At 38.0% G+C, this 23,358-nt stretch overlaps 1 protein-coding gene across 3 annotated transcripts; it reads right to left on the reverse strand.

Moving 5' to 3' along the window:
* Positions 1–974: 974 nt before the first annotated feature.
* On the reverse strand, positions 975–19,821 carry UBLCP1 (ubiquitin like domain containing CTD phosphatase 1). 3 transcript variants are annotated; one of them, XM_070933816.1, is made up of 11 exons: positions 19,739–19,821; positions 18,346–18,525; positions 15,400–15,491; positions 13,719–13,804; positions 13,527–13,642; positions 10,423–10,521; positions 9,408–9,445; positions 7,141–7,239; positions 6,409–6,525; positions 2,750–2,877; positions 975–1,878 (listed from the first exon to the last, which is right to left on the reverse strand). In XM_070933816.1, exons 2-11 carry the CDS (start codon positions 18,497–18,499, stop codon positions 1,851–1,853), a joined length of 957 nt encoding a protein of 318 aa, XP_070789917.1. In that variant the 5' UTR covers positions 18,500–18,525; positions 19,739–19,821; the 3' UTR covers positions 975–1,850. The 3 variants fall into 3 exon arrangements, with proteins under 3 accessions (XP_070789917.1, XP_070789918.1, XP_070789920.1); XM_070933817.1 differs by lacking the exon at positions 2,750–2,877; XM_070933819.1 differs by lacking the exons at positions 975–1,878; positions 2,750–2,877 and adding an exon at positions 5,484–5,537.
* Between the last annotated feature and the right edge of the window lie 3,537 nt (positions 19,822–23,358).

The raw sequence follows: 23,358 nt of genomic DNA on the forward strand, positions 1-23,358 counted from the left end.
AATCCTATGAAGCCAGACATCCAACATTGCATTACAACAGTCTGAGTGACTCAATGTTGGACAGCTTCTTTTTACAGCTGGAGGATTGTTTAGTCACACCAATGCTGCATGATTCATTCATACATCTAAGACAACAGCTTATGGCCCCACCTACAATTTGCTGATTGGTGAGAATTCATGGAAAAACAAGTTGAACAAATTTTGGAGAAGCTGATAACTAATTAGAAACTAATGTTTTTAAAAATATAGGATGTTTTGCAATAAATTTTGAAGAGAAGAAAAATTAAGGGTTCTTTAATGTGCATGGGAAATGTGGCATTTGTTAGGAAAAGCAAACCAAGCCACTCCCTAAAGTATCTTTTCAAGGACTTGATAAACCATAAAACCTGTTCCACTCACCAATAAAACAGTTAGAAGGCTAAAGAACATTGATAATGCTGGACGATACTAGAAGCAAACAAAGGCTCTGGTAAGCAAAGTCAATATGAGGTAAAGTTTATGTGTTTAAGCTCATAAAAGTAACCAAGCTTATAAATATTGTCTTTGTTTTCTCAATGTATCATTGTTTTCATAGTTCCAACCACCTTACTTCACAGAATCCGCCCTCTCATGATCAATCAAACATATTCCAATTTACATAACGCTATATACATGGTTTGCATCCCTACCCTAGAGGTTTTACTTCTGCTGATCTCAAGAAACAATCCATGTTTCAATTGAATTGTTAGCTAAACTCATGCTTTGAATTTCTGGCAAAGCGATAGCTCAGTGGCAAAGCAATCCACCAAAAAACACATCTTAGCATTTGAGTCTCTGAATGACTGCTGTATGTTTCATATCTCCCTCAAGAGTTTCTTAGATTCAAGCAAGAACATATCACAAAGACCGAACCACTACTGACCATTAAAATCAAATATTACTTAACTCCTTAAAGCTGAGTTTCTGTAATAAAATTAAGAATGACAGGACACCAATTTTAAGAAATGCATTTATTATCATTTTTCATATTAGCATGCCTGTTCTACTTTCTTCAGAACTATTTTGTTATCTTAATTTGAAACAGGCAACCTGCTTTTGAGCATAAGAATAGCACAGTGAGGGACTATCGGTCAATATTTATCATACTTCCACAGTGTGGGCTAAAGCAGCACAAATTATGTGATGCTTTAGAACAATTGTTGCTGAATGTTGTCACTGACAGCACTTGTATCCTGAAGAAGATTAATTTAGAACAGAACAACAAATGTTCATCTTTTAAGAAGTTAATCCTGGTTCTCTTCAGGTTTAAATCCTTTCTCTTATTTGAAACATTTTGTATAAAGGATCTTGTCATTGAGATCTGCGCATGAAGGTATATTTCCCTCTTGATAGTGCTTTCCTGCACAAAAGGAACACTTAACAAACCATTACATAATCAGACAATTTATAATTCATAAACTTAAATACCATAACATGAAATGTACTTGTTTCTCAAACTGAGAATACAAAAAAACTGGCTCCATGGTCAAGATCAGAATTTGGAAATTGATTTACAGTACTGATAGACTGAATAATTATTTTCTATCCCCCACCCCATGAAAAACAATACAATCTTCAAACTTTTGGCAATACTACAATAGCAGTAAGAAGGAGATTGTTCTACATAGCCTCAGAGATAAGGTTATCTCCGAGTTTACTTTTCCTTTATTTTGTCAGCACTGATCTTCACGAAAGAGACCAGTACAAACCAAAAGGCCAGGTGTAAGAGTCACTCAAGTGGATTAAGTCAGTGTCCAGCACTACTTTATTCTAGCTTATACAGGATCAAAGATCTCTATCTTCTGTTTGGTTTCAGCATCACAAAATTAAAATTACTGTCCTTGTTTCTTTGAGAGGTACCTGAAAGAAATCAATAACATGAAATATAATTCCCCATTAACATGATGCACATAATCAGAAACACTGGGCACTTCAAACAGATACAACTGCTACTGAGCTGATTGATATTCTGGAAACATATATATTGGATTAATGTATGTATTCATTTCAGATTGGGTACCATGTAGCCTTCAGAACCATAATGGGAAGGGAAATAGCACATCACTTTGGATAATGTTCCTTCACAGTTTTAGTAAAGGGCTTGGTATGGCTTTTCACTTAAGTCAACTACACTTCAATCTCATGTACTGCCAAGTCATGTACAGAATTTTGAGAGATCCCATTTCCTCAACCAAAGCCAACAAAGAACAGAACAGATACCAGATTCCACCAAGGTCACTGAAGACAGTCTGCTGATTGGCAGATTGGCAATGGCAGCTTCATTTCAACCCTCCAGTTATGATATTGGCCCTATTTAGACACTCAAAAGTGTATCTGTAGAGAGCTTACAAGGCAATGTGTGATGAACACATTTTTCCCAAATCTCTTGGCACTGAGAAGGAAGATCTGAAGAGGTGCTGTAAATATGGTCTATTGCACTGAGGAGCCAAATTCTAGGAAGGACTGAAACTAAGTTCAACTCAGCATACCTACAACTTCCCTTCAAATTGTTCCATTCAACCAGGGAAAGAAAAAGATGTGGATCTGGTTGCAGAACATGTGATTGCCTTTTTTTCATTTCCCTAAACATTTGAATGTGAATTCTAAAAAACAAACACAAGTGCACTTTACTTCATGGCCAAAGATGCAACTCTTCTCTAACAATTTTAAGGCAATACACATCTCAGGACCAATCCTAATTCACTTATATATCAAATTACATAATCTTTACCTTTCCCAGTGTTTGTGGTTCAACTCCAAAAAGTCATCTAATTTTGCTATTTCCTTGAGATACTGAGTAAGTTTTAAAAGCTCTTTATCTTTATCTCTGTTTAAATGTGCCTTCATGAAGGGTTTTATCTGTTGACCAAAAAATAAAATGGGGGTTAATTACATAAAGAGTATACTAACATGGTGGATGGTCTATTTCGCAGCCTAATCTTGTAGATCAGCTTTAGCTGATCAGTGGCACAGTTTAAATTCAGCCAATCTCCAACCTCCCACCTCAGATCATAATGATCTCTTACGCTCTCACCACGATCAACAAATCCTGAGCATCCTGTGCAAAGGACCTTGAATATGCTCCTGTGTACTAGTCATATCCATGCAGCAACTCAAAGATCCAGGCAGATGCATAATTTTTTTTTTTTTTACTAATACTGTACACGCACTTAAATTAGCCATGAGGCAGCATATTGCAACTTGAGAGCAAGAATAATTTCCTTTTGCATGGGACTTTGATTGAACCTTTCTAACAAAAACTGTACTTGCCATAAAAAGGTTTTGCCACTAGGTTTTGCATGTGAGAGTACAGAAGCCTGGCATTCTACATTTGAGAATTTGCATCAGCTAGATACGTTGAACAACACCCGTTATATTCAAACCAGCTAAACTAGTGTAAATAATTGCCTCTATGTATTGGACAGAAAATACAATTGCATGTCAGATAAAGGAACACAAAAACAGTACTGCATGGACTATTGTTCAAATGTAATCACTTACTGCAAGCTCATTCCAGAAATAAAACTTCCTTTTAAATTTACCAGCTTTCCATTTTGCATCATTCTCACAGAGAACATTGGCTACTCTGACTTGTTGCTTAGAGAGCAAGACTGCCCTCCAGTGTACAGTCATCAGATTGTAGCAGAGCTATAATACACTATTTTCCTTCCAATCAAATATATGCAAGCCCCCACGAGAGAATGAAGTTTTTGGTGCTCTCTGAGCTTGGTTGTTTGTTGTAGATATTTGGTTACATGATTAGGTTAACTTCACCAGTGCTAGTGAGTGTGAGGTTTCCCCCTTCTGAATGAATCTCAGAGAGTACCAAAGACTCCATAGCTCAACTGTGAGCTATGTATATTTTCTTCTATTATAATGATGAAAATAGCCTTATGACAACTTGTCTCAATTTAAATGTTATTATGATGGGAGTCATATGAACTTTGGGAGGGGGTGTTGTTTCAGAAGGCAGGCATTGGAACAGAGAAGATGACACAAGATGATGCCATTTAATTGATGAGATCAAGAGCACACCCATTCTACTTGACCGTATTGGATGGGAACATTAACAATTGGAGATTGGAAATCCTTCAGCTATTCTGGCTCTATGTTATGAGAACCCTGAAGTACCTTGAATTCACCTGGAAGCTGACTGGTAACCAGTATAGTCTGCAAAGCAGTGGGGTCACATGAGCATAATGTGAGAAACCCAACACTGCCTGCGCTGCCACATTCTGGACTAGCCGTAGCTTCTGGATAATCCTCAGGGGCAGCTTGAGATGGGACAGAATTGTGTATTCAAAGTACTTGCTCTACCAAATTAAATAAATACAGGTTTGGCTTCTCCATGAACCTGACAGTCTGTGACTTAGGAGGAGGAAAAAGTACACCATGTAAATTTAATTGCAAAGAACAAAAATTAACTGGAACAGGAACTATTATTACCTTTGTTGCAATAGTTTCAACCAGGTTCCATGTCCTTCTAAGAGGATTATAAAACTTATCCCAGCCACTTGTCATGTTTATTAAGCCTTGATGACAATAAATTAATGCTCTATGGAACAGCTAATTAAAATTTGCTGTATCTAGTAAAACATCTGGTCTTAATTCCTCCTACAGCAACATTCCCATAAGCAGTCACCCACAATTTGTCTTGCTGTCAATAAAATCTGAACACTGCTTGTTTTTTCCCCCAGAAGGAAACACTTTTATTATTCTGTCAGTGTTGCGCTCTATCAAGTTTCCCTCCATACGATCACTGATTTTAAGGTTATATCCATTCATTGGCTATATTTTCCCAAAACTAGAGAGATTAGGAAGGCAATACTAGCTTGCATCATGACAGCCAAGTAAAACATCTTCCTAAAGTCCTGTCAAATTTGAGGATGGGAAGAAACAAATCTGCAATTTTACCAGTCATTTCAGAACATGTATGCCACACACTTTTATTCTGTTTAGAACAAATTTATCCCCAATTAAATAACCCTTCTGACAGGAATATATTAACACCAGCAGGTACAAACTTCTACCAGTTACTAGCAAAATAACAGTAATGCTGTTACAAAATGCTGCTGTTGAATTATTCAATTATATCAAACAATTGCCATTACATATATATTTTACATAAATCAGAAAATAGTTGTTGTACAGCAGCTAAAGCTGCAGTACTATATACTATATTATTTATTTACATGTTTCAACTCCTTATTTCCTATCAACTAACAAAAAGTGTTATGGAAGCCTTTCAGCTCCCCATTTTTTAATGTGCACATAATATACCAAATTAATATTCTGGACAACTTTGTGAGAAGATTTGAAATGCTTTACGCATTCTGAATCAGGAAAAGGCAACCCACAGCCACCAAAAAAGTAGCAGCTTTTGGAAAAATTGTGTGATTTTTCTTGTTATTTGTATTAAATAGGTTTAACATACCTAACATAGTGTTTTGTTAAAATCCCACATGCCTTCCTCCAAACTAGCTACTGCCCATCAGGGGTACCTGCCATATTTTCCATAGCTGGAAAAAAAAGAGCACTTTAAAAAATTGCATCAGTGCTAGCACCAAAACGGTTTTTACCACATTCTGTACCCAAAAGTTAGTAGTAAAGTACAATGTGGCCTTACTCAGAAGTAGTTGCACAAATTCTAAAAGAACTTGGTGAAATTATTGTAAGCAGAAAGACAGTGTGATGTCAGTGGGTGAGGTGCTGGAATAGGATCACGGAGATCTAGTTCACTTAAGTCTTTCTTTCCGATATCAGATTGGATATATCTGTGACGGTGGACCTATGGCGCACATGCCAGAGGTGCCACACAGCGTCCTCTCTGTGGGCATGCGAGCCATCGCCCCAACTCAGCTCTGCTGTGCATGTGCGCGTGCCTCCTGCCCCCAGCTGGTCTTCAGGTCTGTGCTGCACATGCGTGGCGGGTGGGGCGCATGCAGGGGGCCGTGCAAGCATGCGTGGGTTTGCATGCATGGGGTGGGACGCATGTGTGCGCTATGCATGCATGAATGAGGGTCAAGGTGCATGCAGGGAATCCATGAATCCATACGGGAAGTGCATGCAGGGTGTGTGTGCATATTGCATTTTTGGGGGGGTGCGCGCATGCGCTTTGGGCACTTGGTCCGGAAAAGGTTAGCCATCACTGGGAATACTTAGCCACTAAGGCTCAGAACAGAACCCATGTCCCCATACTGTTGTTTTAACATAATAGAGGGATTTATGTAGATAGTGGCATCAAAAAAAAGGAAACAACCCTCCTAGTAGCAACAATGCTGGCAGGATCGAAGACTGGTTCCAATGAAAGCATCAAAACTGTTCAAATATAAATCTACCCGAGTTTAACTTTTTTAGTCAGCTGATATTTTTTTCTAAATAAAAAATTACCTTTAGTCCATTCTGTGGGTTCATCAGAAAATTTCGACCAATGTCATCAAACATAATAGTATTTTTCTTGTTGTAAAACTCTGAAAATTTGCCCCATATAACTCCTAGAGGTTTCACCTATAGAAGCAAAGTTAGAAGAAAATCAAGTTAAAATTCCTGAGTTAAACAATTTTAGGAACCTTAAGTCTAAAATTGTCTACTCACTATCTTGGAATACATATCACTGAATTTAATAGAATTTATTCCAAAGTAATCTTTAAAATGAAATATGTGATGATAAGATCTCCAACTCTGTAATTCATCACAGCATTAATTTGGGAAATTTGAGAATTAACTGCAGCTTGTCTCACTTTTTAAAGTTGTTCAAGCATCTCCCTCCCTTTCTACAAGATATATACTGCAATCCAGATGCCTCAAGCAGACAAAACAAATTGCACAGTCCTTAAAAGTGTACATTTGTATTGAATACTTCAATCATCTAAAATGATTGCTCCTTAAATTATTTTACTGTGGAGTTCCCACTTTGGAGATACTAATAATTGAACTATATACTCTAATCCCTGAGGATTGCATACAATAATCTTTTAGACATACTGCTGATGGAAAAGGTTTGACTGGGAGTCATTGGGTGCTTAATCCACATTTTATAAAATAAATAAATAGACTACCTAAATAAACAGACTTCTAAAAATTGAGAAAATATCCCCTCTATAGAAAAGTAATTGCTCATACATCAATTAAGCCTCGCCTTGGGGTGTGCACAGTTATCATGGCAGCACTATCCAACATGAAGGTTATCTTGTAGTTTGCATTGGTGCTTACTCCCAGCTCCTGAAATGCAAAAAGAACAATGATTGAAATTTTGTGCACTAACTTCCTCTCTGCTGTAATTCAGAAACAATTTGCCTAACAAATAAGAGAGATAAAAAAAATACTAGCTAAAACATGTTAAAATAAATGTCCACTCCTCTCTTGAAAGAGACTGTGAAGGGTTAGGGTTGGAAGGCAGGCAGGCCTTGTTTGCTTGTTTGTTTATAAAAATGTATAGGCTGCCCAATTTGTACCTACAAATTGTGGCATTGCAGTCAATGAAAGGAACAGAATTGGCTGCTTTACTAAGTTATTATAGTCAATAGAAGACACTCTTCATTTTATTTTTATTTCTCAGGTTATTTACAGGCACATTTTGAAAGGATCGGAAATATAAAAAGATTACTTTACAAAAGGCCATTCTAATGTTCAAAGAAAAAGGTGCTTTAACAATTTTTTTTTAAATCAACATGTTTGAGCAGCTTGGCATTTTTTTTTGTGTAACAAACTATTTGCAAGAGACAGTGCTCTTTCCATACATCAGAACAGCTTCATTTTTGCACCTAGTTGGAATGACTACTATTGTCAAGTCAGAGACCATGTTTTGATGGGAAATGCTTGAAAATGTGCTTGGCTTCAGGAATGGGATGCCAAAACACCTAGCAGTCCTTTGGGCTTGGTTATATACTGTATATTGTATATAAAAGTGCTACCCATGTTTATATAGAAGTGCTCAGTGCATTCAAAAGCTAAGAATGTTCAATGATGTCATGTAAAAGCACAAATCTTATGAACAAGTTTATTAAGTATTACACAAAATTATGGTAGTTTTAAAGTAAGATAAACTGCTTAATGGTAGCTTTTGATTCGTCTGCAACTACTATTATCACCTAAACTAATTGTCATATTTAAGAATTGCCCATCTCTTTCAGAGAGAAACTCTATAGTGGACTGATCTCATTTAAGTAAAATACCTTCTTTCGTTCCTGATTATACATTCACAAACTGTTAATTGTTAAAGATTAAAAATAGGACATATTTTCTATCATGGCTATATGCAGATATCCCAATTTGTGAAAGCAATTAAGATATTTCAAATAAAACAACATTCTCCTATTTTTATTGGCAGTGTCTAAAGCTGGCCATACATCCTGTCTCCAGAACTTCCAATGCACCAACCATAGCCATTGACTGTGGTCTGCAAATACAGCTGCATTATTCCTGTAGTTCGAAACAGGCTGCAGGAATAGAAATAGGTTTAGGCTTTTTACATATAGTCTGTGAGGAGCTGAGTAAGTGACAAGCTAGAGTGATTTTGCATGGCTTTGTCTGAATTAGGACCTCTGGAAAATTATGTCGTGGATTACATGAAGTCCTGCCAAATACATTATTTAATATGGTGAGAAGCCAGCTGGGCTGAAAAATGGGCACAGCAAAGAAAAGGACATTCTTGTTATTTTCCCCATTCTTCAGATGTATATATGGGAATGTTTCTCTGGGAACTATGTCTACAGGTTAGGCTTGAGGGATCTATTGGGAAATATCTGCTCCAGAAGGGAAAAATGTAGGATGATTTCAGGAACTGGTGGTGAGTAGTTATTAGATTCCTACAGATTTAACTCAAGACTCTGCTACTATTTTGGCATTTAACTATAGGCCAACATATGAGAGTACATTGGCTGTTAATCTTTACTAGGAAATATATGAGAAATAACAATCCCATGAATTCTCCTACGAAAAGTTCTCCAATGACCTGGATTCAGAATTCAACTCCTCAGAAGGAAGGTCCTTTTTATTCAGAAAATAATCTGACTGAATTGAGGTCCTGTGGTTAAAAAGAGGGTTAATTTTTGTCAATTTCTTTGCTCCTCTACAACTCACAAGACTACCTTCCAAATAGTTCAAACAACAAGGATATTTCTAAGGCATAAATGGAGAATTGGTGAAAAATGAACTCCTTGTCTATTTATTTGCAGGAACTTCCCATCTGTAGAATTAAAATACATTATTTGTGGAAATGTAAGGATCTAAGCCAATGGATTTACTTACGTCAGTTTATCAACACCAGAATTTGGTATTCTAATTTAAAGTAAATTTAGAATTTTGTGAATAGATCATTTTAAAAACCACACAAATTCTAAACAATCTAAATAGAACATTATAAAGAGAAAGGCATATGGAATACTTACTTTCATTTTGGCTTCAATCCATTTCATATTAGTCGCAGCTGAAGTAGAAAAAGAAATTATAAAATGAAAAGTTGTTCTGTTTTTAAAATAAGGGTAATTATTTTGATATTTTTAAATTTAGCTTTCACTCTCTTATTATTAAGAAATCACCCTACCTATTCAAGCCCAATGAGTTTGCCCACCAGTTATTAAGAAGGAGCTGTGCATCCCTGCAGCTAGTTTTACTTATTTGATGATTCTGGATATTTCTAAGAAAGCGTTCCTCAACCTGGTACTACTCAGATGTATTGGAAGAGGTATCAAAACTCCTAGCTAGAAGCCAATTGATTGTCGATAGAGATAGAAAACATATAATACCACCATAAATTAATAAATGAACATATCAATAAATATAGAAACAATCCAAAGGGTATATGTAAAGTATAGACTTATTCTATTGCCCATTCACTTTAATGACATTCACTTTAATATAAATCAGGAGGAAGCATTAAGACATAATTTTATAAAATATGAAGACCAAGAGAATAATAGATAAATGACACAATAACTAGTGCTGAGAGTGATGCCTCATGGTCTAGATTCAAAGAACCATCTAAAAACTGCACATCTTTTAAAAAATTGGAATCACACCCCGTCACCTCTTTCTCGCTCTTCGACCAGAGCAACTACGCTTCTTGGAGATCAAGGAAAGCTTTCAAAGCAGTTTGTAATAAGGAATGATAAGGCACAGGGAATCTGCCAATTATGAATAATGTATCATTCCCAATGTCTTGGACAAAGTGCAGTATTTCTGGTTTACTTTCCAAAGGAATTTCTAACCCTCCCCCCAAGCTGTATTTTTTGTCAACATAGTTTGTCCAACTGCCCAAAATTAAGCAGGATTAAATGTAACAGAAAGACTGAACACCAAAAAAAGATGGAAACATAAGTTTCAATATGTATCATCAGACTCATGCATTGCAAATAAAAATGGCAAGTAATAAAATCATTTCTGTTTGTAAAGTAAATGACTTACACCAAATCACAATATCATAATCTTCATAAGCAGAGGTCAGAAACTCATGAAGGTAGGGCCTCATCAACTCAATTCCTGTTTCTGCACATGACCTGTGATCTGAAAAGAAAGTTGTCCGATTCATTTGACTCTGTTCAAATTTCTTTGAACATCATCCCCGTAGATTGACATTCTGACCTAAGCTAGTTGCAGTTTTTTTAAAAAAAGCCTAAAATACTACAAATCAGAGCTTTGCAGAGAAGGGAAAGGAGGAAAAATTCCAATCTCTTACCTCCATACCAGCTGATAGGTAGAATTTAAATTTATCTGAAAGGTATACTGCTCCAAATATTGCATCAAAATGTGGAACTATATGCATAGCAACCATCAGTTCCATGCTATGCCATCAAACCTGGAGTGCTCTCATGGTTTCCCATGTTGACTACTTAAAGCCACATTACATGCAGTTTCCTCACTATGAGCTAAAGCTGGACAGCTTGGAGTAAAAGCACCAAAAAAGTCTTCCAAGATGGGCAGTTTTAGTGAATCCTATAAACAATTTTACAGTGTGTCTTGGAGGTTTTCTGGAACACAGTGTGGACAGAGCTGTCAGACTCTCGGCTTGCAGGCTGGATGTGTCACACGGTGGCCACGCCCGATTTAGCAAAAGGGAAAAAAGTCCCGATATGACACATCACATCGCCATGACTACACACCTGGTCTAGACAATCCCTACAGTAATTGCCAATGCTGAACAGCCTTGGTTCCATTTCAGATAGTTTGGGGGAGATGGGAGTCTTCTTCTGCAGTACCAGACCTGAAGTAGTTTAAGGCAAAACACTGCCTCCTCACTTCAATACAAAGAATCACTATTCCACAGAGTGAAACTAAATTACTTTATACCAGCCTAATAATGATTTTTAAAAATATATGATAACTGGAGTGAGATTACTGTAAGCTTAAAAGTGGAAAAGTACTACAATGGAGTAATAGTTGGTGAACATATTGGAACTAGTCTGGCAGTTAATGCATCAAACTAGAAACCAGGAGACTGAGTTCCAGCCCTAATTTAGGCATAAAAGCCAGCTGGGTGACTTTGGGCCAGTTGCGCTCGCTCTCAACCTAACTCACCTCTCAGGATTGTTGTTGTAGGGATAATAGAAGGAAGGAATATTAGGTATCTTCACCACTTTGAGTTATTTATAAAAATAATAAAGGTGGAATAAAAAAAAATCTTTAAAAAATCCTTACAGAGATGGCTAAATTAACTTCTTTGCTTAGAGAGAAAACATTACATTTATGGCTGTCTGGAAACGCCTAGAAACGTATTGCATAAAATGAAAAAGTGGTTTGGGTGATTAGGAAAAAAATCCTGGAAAATAGAAAAGAAAGAGCATTTTCTGTAATCATAGAATAAGAGATTATTTTGTAATTTTGCTTATATTTGCTGCAAAGGAACTTGGAAGCTTTTCCTTTCTATTTTGTTTTTGTACTTCCTACATTTTTTCTTTCTCTTACTTTTCGTTTCGTTTTTAATTAAAAGTAAAACTTTTAATTAAAAAAATAAGGTAACTACCCTGTGAATGTTACACTCCCAAGTTGCTAAATCAGATTTCAATAAGCTGGGGATCAACATTAGGCCTAAGTGATCACCAGTTTTTCACCTTTTTTTACATATACTATCGTCAGCATAGATTCTTGTTAGTTTAGGTTCTATCTCTGTTGCATTTAAAACAGGGAGCTAAACTTTGATTACCTGGAATCACGATCTGTACACATTGTTTCAACTGATCTATTGATTTCTGATTTTTGTTTACAACTGAATTTAAATATTACTTAATTAAAGCTATCTCACAGAGATGTATAATGCTTACTGTGATATGATATATGAAATTACTGTTATCAGTGTTTTCCCCCTGCGTTATAAAGAGTAAGCATACATTTAAAAAGCATGACTGCAACCAATTGACTGCCTGCTTGCTTTTATGTTCAGCATTTTATCTTTAAAGCCTTGACTCATATGTTTACCAAAGAAGTAACCATATGTATACAATTAGCTTTAGAGAACATATTTTACAGCTGTGGATTAAGGGCCACTGGATTAGCAGGTAACAGGAGATTTATTTATTTATTTATTGGTTCGATTTATATGTCGCCCTTTTCCAGAGACTCAGGGCAGCTTACAATGCGTTAAGCAATAGCCTTCATACTTTTGTATATACCTGCTTAGTAGGGCTTTCGGGCCCTCCCAAAGCGGTGTTCTTTTTTATACAAAGTCAGTTTATTGCCCCCACAATCCGGGTCCTCATTTTACCTACCTCGAAAGGATGGAAGGCTGAGTCAACCTTGAGCCTGGTGAGATCTGAACTTGCAGTAATTGCAGGCAGCTGGTGTTACTTAACAGTGCTTTAGTCTGCTGCGCCACCAAGGCTCTTAACAGATGAAATATTTACATAATCAATTTGACTTATTGAAATTATTTCACTTAAATATGTTTATATTCCCCTCACTGGTGGTTTTTCAAAAGATGCCTAAAACGTTTGTTTCATGTTGCTTGCTATCTTATGGTTTTATGTTGTCACCACGATCTGCTTGCTACTATTCAAACGATCACTATTTGAAATATAATAATTATTATTGTAAACCAGGGGTGTCAAACTCAAGGCACAGGGGCCGGATCCGGCCCGTGGGATGCTTAGATCTGGTCCATGGGGCCGCCCTGGAAACAGTGAAGGACTGGCCTGAAGTGCCTCTGCCAGTGAAAACTGAGCTCGGGAGGGCCGCAGGCAGCCCTGGCAAGCTGTTTTTGTGGGAAGAGGGATGCAGGAGGCCATCGCAATCAAAAATGGAGCTCGGGAACCCGTTTTCGCTGGCAGAGAACTTGGGCCTCCACAGGTGCCCCTGACATGAGTGACGTTGAGCTGGTCATGCCCACCCCGGCCATGCCCACCCAGCCCCCCAAGGTCAAACACAACCCTGATGCATCCCTCAATGAAACTGAATTTGACACCCCTGTTGTAAACCATACTGTAAGAGCTATAAAGTATACAGTAAAAGTAATAAACAATCAAGATATACAACATTAAACAGCGAGTAATAGTTTCAACCTAAGGTTAATGACTTACCAAACAATGTGTAGTCAACATCAAGGACCAACAATTTCTTCCCTTCTCTTGGAGGATTCAGTATTTCTATTTTGTACTCCTTAACTCTGCGGGAGATTTTCAGCAGATTCTCCTCCCTAAACACAAACAATATAAGCATCATATAGCTGTAGTTTCTTTAGCTAGTCATTCACTTATTACTCCATGACTCACCGATTTTCTACTTCAACAACTTCCTCTTCAATATCAAAATCATTGACTACATCTTCATTATCAGGAGGTGGCCCGAGGACATCTTCCTATAATGAAGGTAATTTTTTAAACAAATTAGCACAGAAATAGTCATGTGTTTGCCTAATTTGGTGGATTACCCAAAAAAGAAAAAAGAAAGAAGCAGCCACACAGCCACGGAGCCTTGGCTTACTATGAAATGATTTGTCTGCTGCAGCATAGCATCCCTTCACTCTTACTTGATTGTTCCTGCAAATAAATCAGCTGCAGTCTTTTTAGCATTTAAAAATCCTGGGATTTATAAGCAAAGAATAAACTCAGATTACCATTCAAACATCTGGAACTCACACAGAACTTGGATCTTGGTGCATGTGGGAAGAAAAGGGGAAATCCAGTCTACACATTTAATATTAAAGACTCCAATTTTTTTAAATCTTTCCCACTTCAATCAATGGGAGAAAAAGTTCAGCCCAAGTCAAGCGTTGTGCTAAATTTCTTTCTACAAGTATCATGGAGCTGTAGAAGTGCTTGATGGCAATATCTCCCCTCTTCCTATCTTGTGACATGTTACATATCTCAATCCTCTCTCTTTTGCTCTCCTATTTCAAGAGTGCTACTGGGACAGGAGGAATGGGAATGTTTGTTCAGAAACCAAGAAAGGAAACAAATCCTGAATCTCTTTTTTTCAAGTTGGAACATTCATTCTCACAGGCCTTGAAAAAGAGAATCTGATTTGTCCAATGGCCTTCACGACAGGATCTTAAGAATCAAAGGACTGCAACCCACACCAATGATTTCTTTTTTTTTTTTAGTTTATCAAATAACGTTTATTTAATTCAAGTTCTTAAAACTACTTTTTCTGTTGCTGCATAAAACAACCTAATGTTACATATCTGATAAAAATATCCAACGGCTTAGAAAAGGAAAAAGAAGGCAGGGAAAGCAAAGCATGAAGAGCAGTCTCCAAAACTTCAGGACTCTATTTACAAAGCCTTGTTGCACAGAGATTAAAAAGGGAAATATAGTCAGTGGATGGTGTGGAGCCCCTATAGCCAGGACTGGCCCATCACACTTGTTCATGCTAGGGCAATGGGAAGAGATGAGAGCTTAGGAACTCCTAAGAGGATAAGTGAAGGTGCTAGCCCAAGAAGGCTAGGTCTGTAACCACCTGGAGAAATCAGCTGCAGGGTACAATGGAATGTCACAGGAATAGCCGACTCTTTGGCTTTTTTGAGTGCTGCGCTTGAAGGGGGAAAACTACAGATCAATGATTTCTTTATAACTATTCATACTATAGGAATTAACAGAGTAAACATGGTTGAATGAATTGATAGACACTCACAGGAAATCAGCAGCTGCCATTTAATTAAAGGCTACTGCCAACAACAAAAAGAACATGGATATAAATAAAATGGAAAGCAAATGTTACTGCATTCCATAAATTCACATGTTATATAGGAATCCTGCATTTAGAATAATAAATTTGGTCCATTAATATGTATTGTGCAAAGGCAAATACTTACACAAAGGACCACACTGAAAGTTTTCACAAAAGCAGGCTCTTTACATCATTTTAACATGATTTTGATGGTTACATTTTAGTGAGTTTTATAGCCATTAGCAAGTGGTATCTGTGCTTTAATAGAACAAGAAGATATTTTACCAAACTTTCCTCACGAGTCCCCATCATCATGATTTTAGTATTTGGTTTTAATTTTAATGATCCAAGCTTCACGTCATTTTCTGCTGGCTTGCCTGCAATATAAACAGATTAGACTTCTTAAGTAACAGTGTGCAATTTCGTCTTCTTGCTTATTCTGCATGACATTTTTGAATATTACTGACACATTAAGGTCAATGAAGCAAAATATCCCTTTAACCACATAAAACAAATCAATGTTGACAAAATTCTTTCTATATAACTTTTTTTTAATGATTGAAAGATGCTCAGAGTTACCCTGAGGTAAGATGTCATATTTGTTTGTTTGTTTGCTCATTTTTCATGCATGCATGCATACAGTTCGGGTCTCACCAGGCTCAAAGTTGGCTCAGACTTCCATCTTTCCAAGGTCAGTAAAATGAGGACCCAGATTATTGGAGGCAATATGCTAAGTCTGTATACCACTTAGAGTGGGCTGTAAAGCACTGTGAAGCGGTATATAAGTCTAAATGCTATTGCTATTTACTTTTCTGCTATGCATGCTGGAAAGGCTTCAATAAATCAGAATTCTGCTGGCTGCTTCTCTAACACAGCTTGGTATTTATTTTGTTTCATTCAGACAAATATTTCTCTTTCTTTTCAAATAAAAACAGCTGGTCTGAAGAACAGCTGGGGCTTACATCCTGAGCAATTTCATTTGTTTTTCTTAGGTTGCTGAAATCCGTTAACTTGCACTTTACTCCTTTGTGTAATGATATTAAAACTACTGCAATCACAACCAATACAAACATTGTAGAAAATTAAGAAACAAGCTGTACATTACTGGAAGCAAATTTTTTTTTCAGCTTTTCCTGCTAATGCAGGTAACTAAATAACCTAGAAATTATGTGTTTATAATTTTCAACTCCAATCCTGACTGTTACAGCTAAATTTGCAAGTGTTGGTTGTTTTACACATTCTGATTTGTTTGGATGTTAAAAGCAATTTATTCATTCAACTGGAATGACTGCCCAATTCACAAACATAAACGTGGTGTGGAGGTAAATTAGCTAGGATGAATAGCCATGTCCCAACAGTGACTTAGCAGTTTGCTGACTCTGATCTGCCATGCTTGGAGACACTAGCTCAACTTGTGTCTCATTTGTACTGTGCGCTCAAGGATGGCCCTGTCCCATCTATCGCATTTCCAAATCCTATTAGGATTCCAAGTATAAATAATACTCTGAAAAGAGTATTTGAGTTGTTGTATAGTGATTAAGTGTTTGACAAGAATCACGGAAACCCAGGTTCAAAGTTAACCATGAAAACTCGACTAACGATGACCTAGTCCTGTGATGGCGAACCTATGGCACGCGTGCCACAGGTGGCACGCGGAACCATGTCACCTGGCACGCTGGCTCAGCTCCCAGCCTCTCTAGGAGACTCTGGAGGCTCGGGACAGCAAAAAAGTCACTTCCTATCTAACCGAAAGTTGGAAAACGGGCCCGTTCGGGCCTCCGAGGGGATGGGGAAGGCTGTTTTCGCCCTCCCCAGATGCATAGAGAGGATGTGGAGCCAGGTGAGAAAGAAAAACGGGCCTACTGAGCCATCATGTGCCAGGAGCGTGGGTCGCACACGCACACGAACCTCCCCCGCCTCCCCTTCCTGGCACGCGATGGCAAAAAGGTTCGCCATCACTGACCTAGTCAATATCTCAGTCCAATCTGCTTCAGAGGATTGGGGAAAATACATTAAGGAAAATATGCTACCATGTTTCCCCCAAAATAAGACATCCTGATAATAAGCCCAATCAGCCTTTTGAGCGCATGGCAGTAAGGCCAAGTGTTTATTTCAGGGTTCAAAAAAATATAGGACAGGGTCTTATTTTCGAGGAAACATGGTATGTACACTGCCTTAAGTTCATGAAGTAAAAAAGGGATGTTACTCTAAGAAACAAATATATAAATAAATCATTTTAATCCATTCAGCCAATACACTACTGGAAAATCCCAAGGGGGAATGAACAAAGATCTTCAAAAACAAGTATGCCTAAAGCTATAGTCTTTCTCTTTAATTTGTTGGATAGATACATTGTTGTTTCTAACCCTTTAACATGCTACAACTGTATTCCATTTTTTTTCATAAATGAATATGCCTGCATTAGAAAGGAAGCTCCCTTGAAAACAAATGGAGATATATATATATATCACATACACATGTATATCACATAAACAAACACACACAGCACATACAAAAAATTAGCTGAACAGCTCTCTATGTATTAATATATCACCAGAATATTCTATTAAAGAGGATGGACTATTGTTGATTGCACAAGCATCAGTCTGCGTCTTGTACAGGGTTTGAGGGATAAACCTTAGACTAGGGCAGTGATGGCTAACCTTTTTGCCATTGTGTGCCAAAAGCGGGGGGACCACGGGGGTTGAACGCATGTGCCCAGACCCATAATGCAATACCCCCCACATGCCCCGGCCCCACACATAACCCCCCACGCATGTGCGTGCAACCTGTCCCACTCCCCCCACCCCTCTGCATATGTGCGCACAACCGCCCACGCTCCCATTTTGGCACTGGGGCACACTGCTCCCCCTGTGCTCCCCCAACCACGCATGCACGTGAAACCCCCTCCCACCCAGCGCATATGTGCGAGATCCCCATGCATGCATATGCATCTCCCGGATGCGCCCCGCCCCTGCACCAGAGACCGAAAAAATCAGCTGGCTGGCAGGAGGCACACGCGCATGCGTGGTGGAGCTGAGCTGGGCGATGGCTCGCGTGCCCACAGAGGCTCCGTGTGCCACCTGTGGGATGCGTGCCAAAGGTTCGCCATCACGGGACTAGGGTTTATGTTAGATTATTTTTTAAGAAGCGCTTTAACATTTAGTCATTTAAACAATCAGCACTATCACAGCTACCTCACTTAACGAAGAAAGTCAAGGAGAAGATTACCTTTTACTTTAAGTCCCAGAAGTTTTTGGCGTTCTGGTAGCACTCCTGTAAGTCCTTTGAGTGATTGCTTGAGATCCAACACTGTGTCCTCTTCTGACAAGGTAGTTATTAAAAATTCTTGCCCACCCCATTTAATAATGAGAGATACGGCCATATTTCTAACATACGTTTAAAACAATCCTATGAAAAAACAGAATAAATAAATAAATAAACAAACAAACAGAAAAATGGTCAGACAATCCCAGATATCTAACCTTTTTTAGATATAATAGGACAAACAACCCAGATACTTAATCTTGAGTGTCATCCTCAACACACTTAATGGGATTTACTTCTCAATACATACGTATCTGATTGCGCTCCAGGACATTATTTTTGCAACATCTTACAGACTTCTATATTCTCTTTTACACAATAGTGTTCTAATAACTTTAATAAAGCAGACTCCTAGGAAAGTATGTGTAATAGAGAGGTATTTAGAAATCAGAGGGCAAAAAGTGACAGAGAAAATAACATCATAACCACATCGCTTGTATACAGATCAACAGATCAGCAAAACATGCAATGCGTTCAAATCTCTAAAAAAAGAGAACTTTGAAAAGAGATTTGAATGCACTGCATGTTGATATATATGCATTATATTTCCCGCCCCCCCCCCACACACACATCAGCACCATACAGAAAATCTACTCAGTTTAACAATCCCTTAACCAACGATAATATATCTGGCAGACAGACCAGACACCCCTTGCCTAAATAACCACTGAAATCTGATTCTAGCAAATGAAGACTCAAACCATTTATGAGAGGGAACCCTACTCGAAGCAAAGCATCTACTTTTATCGATTTCAAACTCCCAGTACAATACAATGTGGCACAGGAGAGAATTTTCTCCATGGAACACTATTGTCCCTTCAGTAAATTACCACTGTTTGAGCTGTTTACTACAACGTGGTGGTTTTGCAGAAAGCGGCTTCTCTTATGCAGGGGACAGCAGCGGGAGGAAAGGTAGTAGCAAAATTCTTTTTTAAACCTAACCCGCGCTAGGGCTTTCGTCCCATTTTCTTTGCAAGCGGAAAGCGCACCCCGCGGCGTAGAAGTTTACGAGACAGATCCCGTCAGACCGAGCCAGGCTGGCACGTTAAACTCAGCCAGAAACCGAACTGCAGCGACTGCCTCTCTCTCCCCAAAGGCTACCTGGGAGCTTCGGACGCCCCTCGGGAGCAAATCCACCTGCATGCAGATCGCGAGCATGTAGGATGGAGATCCTCCGGCGCGCTGCCTGCCCTTTCCTGAATCGGAGGGGGGATCCCTTCCCTTCAGGAATGGCTTATTAGCCGAGGCAGCCCCATCGGGCACCCAAAGAAAGGACAAGAACCGCCGGCGACCCTACCTCACTTCTATGAGACCGCCCCGATAACCAGACCCCCGGCAGCCAGGGCCCTCACGAACCGGAAGCAGTTTCCGAAGCATTAGGCTGCAAACGGCCGGGTCGCGGAAGCGCAAGAGACAAGAAAAGAAAAGAAGGGGCCGTCGGAGGCTGGCACGTGGGACTTCCGAGTTTCGGTTTTCAGAAGTCCCCCCCCCCTTTTTTTTTTTTGTCCTTTCAAGAAGTGAGCGCTGCTCAGAGAAGTTAGGGAAGAAGCCTCTCGGTGAAGACGAAGAAAAAAGAGGGCAGCTTTCAGATTTCATTTTGTGTGAAGCGTTTTGTGTTTATTGTATGGATTTTATTTATTTTAACACAAAATAAATAAATAAATGCATATTAAAATACATTTTTAATATGTATTTATTATACTGGAGCTATCACTTAAAGAGAGAGAGAGAAACCAAGGTCTAAATTTAATTATGAACAAAAGGGTACATACGTTCGTATGAATTGCTATCACTTAAATTATCCGAGGTGGTATGAAAGTAGGTGGAGGTGATTTGCATACAACACTCCAAAGAATAGGGGTAATACAAGAATGTCTTTATATGAGAAGGTCAAGAATGCCTTGTATTTTCCTGGGTTTCTTGGGGAGGAAATTTGGTTTGGTTTTCTTTGAGATTTGGGATTACACTAAGCCTATTTTAGGTTTGGAGAATGGTGCTTCCCATCTATAATGGCAGGAAAATCATGATGTAAAAGAGATTTTTTGTCAGGTGATTAATATTTGGTGCTTTTCCAAATCATCTTTACATATGAAAGTTTGCTCCATAAGAACAGATATGAAATTGCTTTTTGAGAGATTAATTGCTGTGTTCTGGATTGGGAAGAGATTCTAAATAATCTTCAAAACAACTTTATAGTTCCTGACAGGAGTGAGGAATGAAAGATTGTTACCTTAGAGAATATTCAGCTAGTATACCATATCTACTTGGAAAATACAATGAACACTTTGTTTATCTACAGCAAGATCAACAGATTTTTCAGCCTGTCCTTGTTTAGTACTGGACTTTTGCTCCAAGAGAGAGATTCCTGGTTATGTACAATTCCTAAATTCAAAAGTATAACCTTCAATCTATACCAATTTATACAAGAGTGCATAATCTTATACCTAGTACCGAAAGTACGAGGAAACAAAGGTTTCGCATTGGCTCCTTGTATGCAGTCACCTGCATGAATAGGGAGATCTTAAAACATTTTATGAATTAAAAACTGTATATAGGGCAAGCCATACATTCTGTGTAGGAATAATTGTGAATGTAGTCTTGTCCCTGAATATGCCAGTTGTGAAAGGTGTGGAGGCATTGGCATGATCAAAGACTCATCAAAATGGCAATAGCAGGTTGTACCATCATGACACTACATCCACTCCTTTAATCTATTGTGATGGCATCATGCTGTTTTTGTCACTTCCCACCTCCAATTATTTTTCAAGATGAATTCAAGCAAATACGGGTTTTTTCAAAGCATGAAATATTAAATTTCAGAGTAACAAGTTTCTTTTTTGCTTTGGCAATGAATGAAGCAATAATGAAGCTTTCAAGTCCTTGTTTTTGAAATGTTAATCAAAGATGTCATGAATAAGTAAACTAGCAAAGAGATTGCTGGGATTCCTAAATATTTTTTGCTAACAAATTGGTTGATACTTTTTTGCAGGGTTTCATTTCTAACAAAATTAAAGGCTGTCTTTTAATTGGTCAGGTAGCTCGGTACAGAATGGTGCTTGTAGCAAGTTGAAAGCATGCATTCTGGAGTTTAAGATGACAAAACAAGAAGTTGCAAATTTATTTGCAATATTGGTATATTTGTCTGCATTTGTTTCCCATATTCTGTGCTGAAGCCTGGACCCTATTAGTTACTTTGAGAATAAATAGTAGAAATGTTATATGCCTTCAGGATGGAATTACTCTGTGGGTGGTTGGTCCATAAAGAATGCAACTTGGTTAAAATCACCCAGCTGGCTTTCCTGACTAAGGTAAGAGTAGTTTCACTGCTCCTAGTTCAGCTCCTTAACCACTAGGCCACACTGACTCTCCCCTAAATACTATAAAAATCTTATATAAATAAGCACATATTTATTTTGTGGATGTTATCTTCTTAGGAACACAGGTACAGGCAATTTTGTTGGTGAATTCCTGTTCAGAAGTGCCATAGAACCATAGAAAACTGATGGCAGAAAAAGACTAGTGGTCCTCAAGTCTGCACTTTGAGATATTTTTTTAAATTTATATATATATATTTTATTTTTCATCTTTTAATTTTTGACAGATGATGGACAGGTGTTTTATCCCAAGCATGTTTAAACTGGAAGATGGTCCCAAGCTTCCACTACTCTTTCTGTGAAGTAATGCTTTCTAACATTACTTTTGAACTTCCCTCCTGTCAGTTTGACATTATGCCTTCATGTTCTTGATTTTTGCTTAATATTGAAAATACTATCTTCCAGAGCCTTATTTATACCCTTAATATATTTAAACGTTTCAATAAAGTCACCCCTTTCCCTTGTGTCCTCCAGGCTGTACATATTCAGTTCATCCAATGTCTCATGATACGTTTTATCCCTCAGAGCTTGCACCGTTTTTGTCTATCACTTGCTCAAACTTATATCTTTTTTAAAGTGAGGTCTCCAGAACCGGACACAGTATTCCAAATGGGGTCTGATTAAATCCTATACACTGTAAGTGGAATTTGGACCTCCTTTTCCCTGCTGGTGATCCCCTCTAGTGATGCATCCCAAAATTTTTAGGAATCTTTAGGACTTCCACATACCACATCTGAAAACCAACTCCCACTATGTTCAATTGTGTCTACTGGTTCTACTGGTTTGTGTCTACTGGTGTCTATTGAAACAAGGTTTCTTTCTAAATTTGAACATTTGGAAGCTTAGTGCAAAAATCTAACATTTTTCAAATTTCTCTCTGCTAGAGAAGAATTTTACTCAAAAAAGCCAATGAAGCAGAAAGCTTTTGTTCTAAGAGATTTTAACTGCAGCATCTGAAATGTGCAATTAGTGAAACTGTGAAAGGTTCCCATGGAGATCATGACTTTATAACCATTGAATTAGCCCAGTCAGTGGAATAATTTAAATTAATCCTTCAGACTGCAGCTTCTGTGTCTAAATGAACATTTAATACCATTTTGAAGACCTCAAGGCAGAATGTTCATTTGACTACCCCCCCCCACTTCATTGTATCCTATGCTGCTTTTTTTTTTTTTTTTTTTTGTTAGTGGCCAAGGAAGTAGGAATCTGAGGGGAAATTAATGCTATTAAATTGAATTTAAATCCATCTAATCATTTCAAATGCTGACTCAGATGATATTTCAGATGGAGTTCCTTCACAGTAGGATGCATGCTAATAAATCCCATTTCCTTGTATCTGATAAGTCAAATTTAGTTCTTAATGACTCTATATCCATGCATTCACCACAATGCAGGAATTCTGCCTCCTGGGAATTGTTTTAAACCTACAGCCTTTGGATCACCTATAGCCTTCTATCCTCCAAGTACTAAGGGATCACTGAAGATACTGCCACTTACTCACATATACATCCTTAAAAATGACTTTAAATGCCTAGGCAATTGA

The sequence above is a fragment of the Pituophis catenifer genome, unplaced genomic scaffold (genome assembly GCF_029215685.1).
Source record: "Pituophis catenifer annectens isolate HBS135680 unplaced genomic scaffold, rPitCat1.0.hap2 SCAF_2, whole genome shotgun sequence".
Taxonomy (NCBI): domain Eukaryota; kingdom Metazoa; phylum Chordata; class Lepidosauria; order Squamata; family Colubridae; genus Pituophis; species Pituophis catenifer.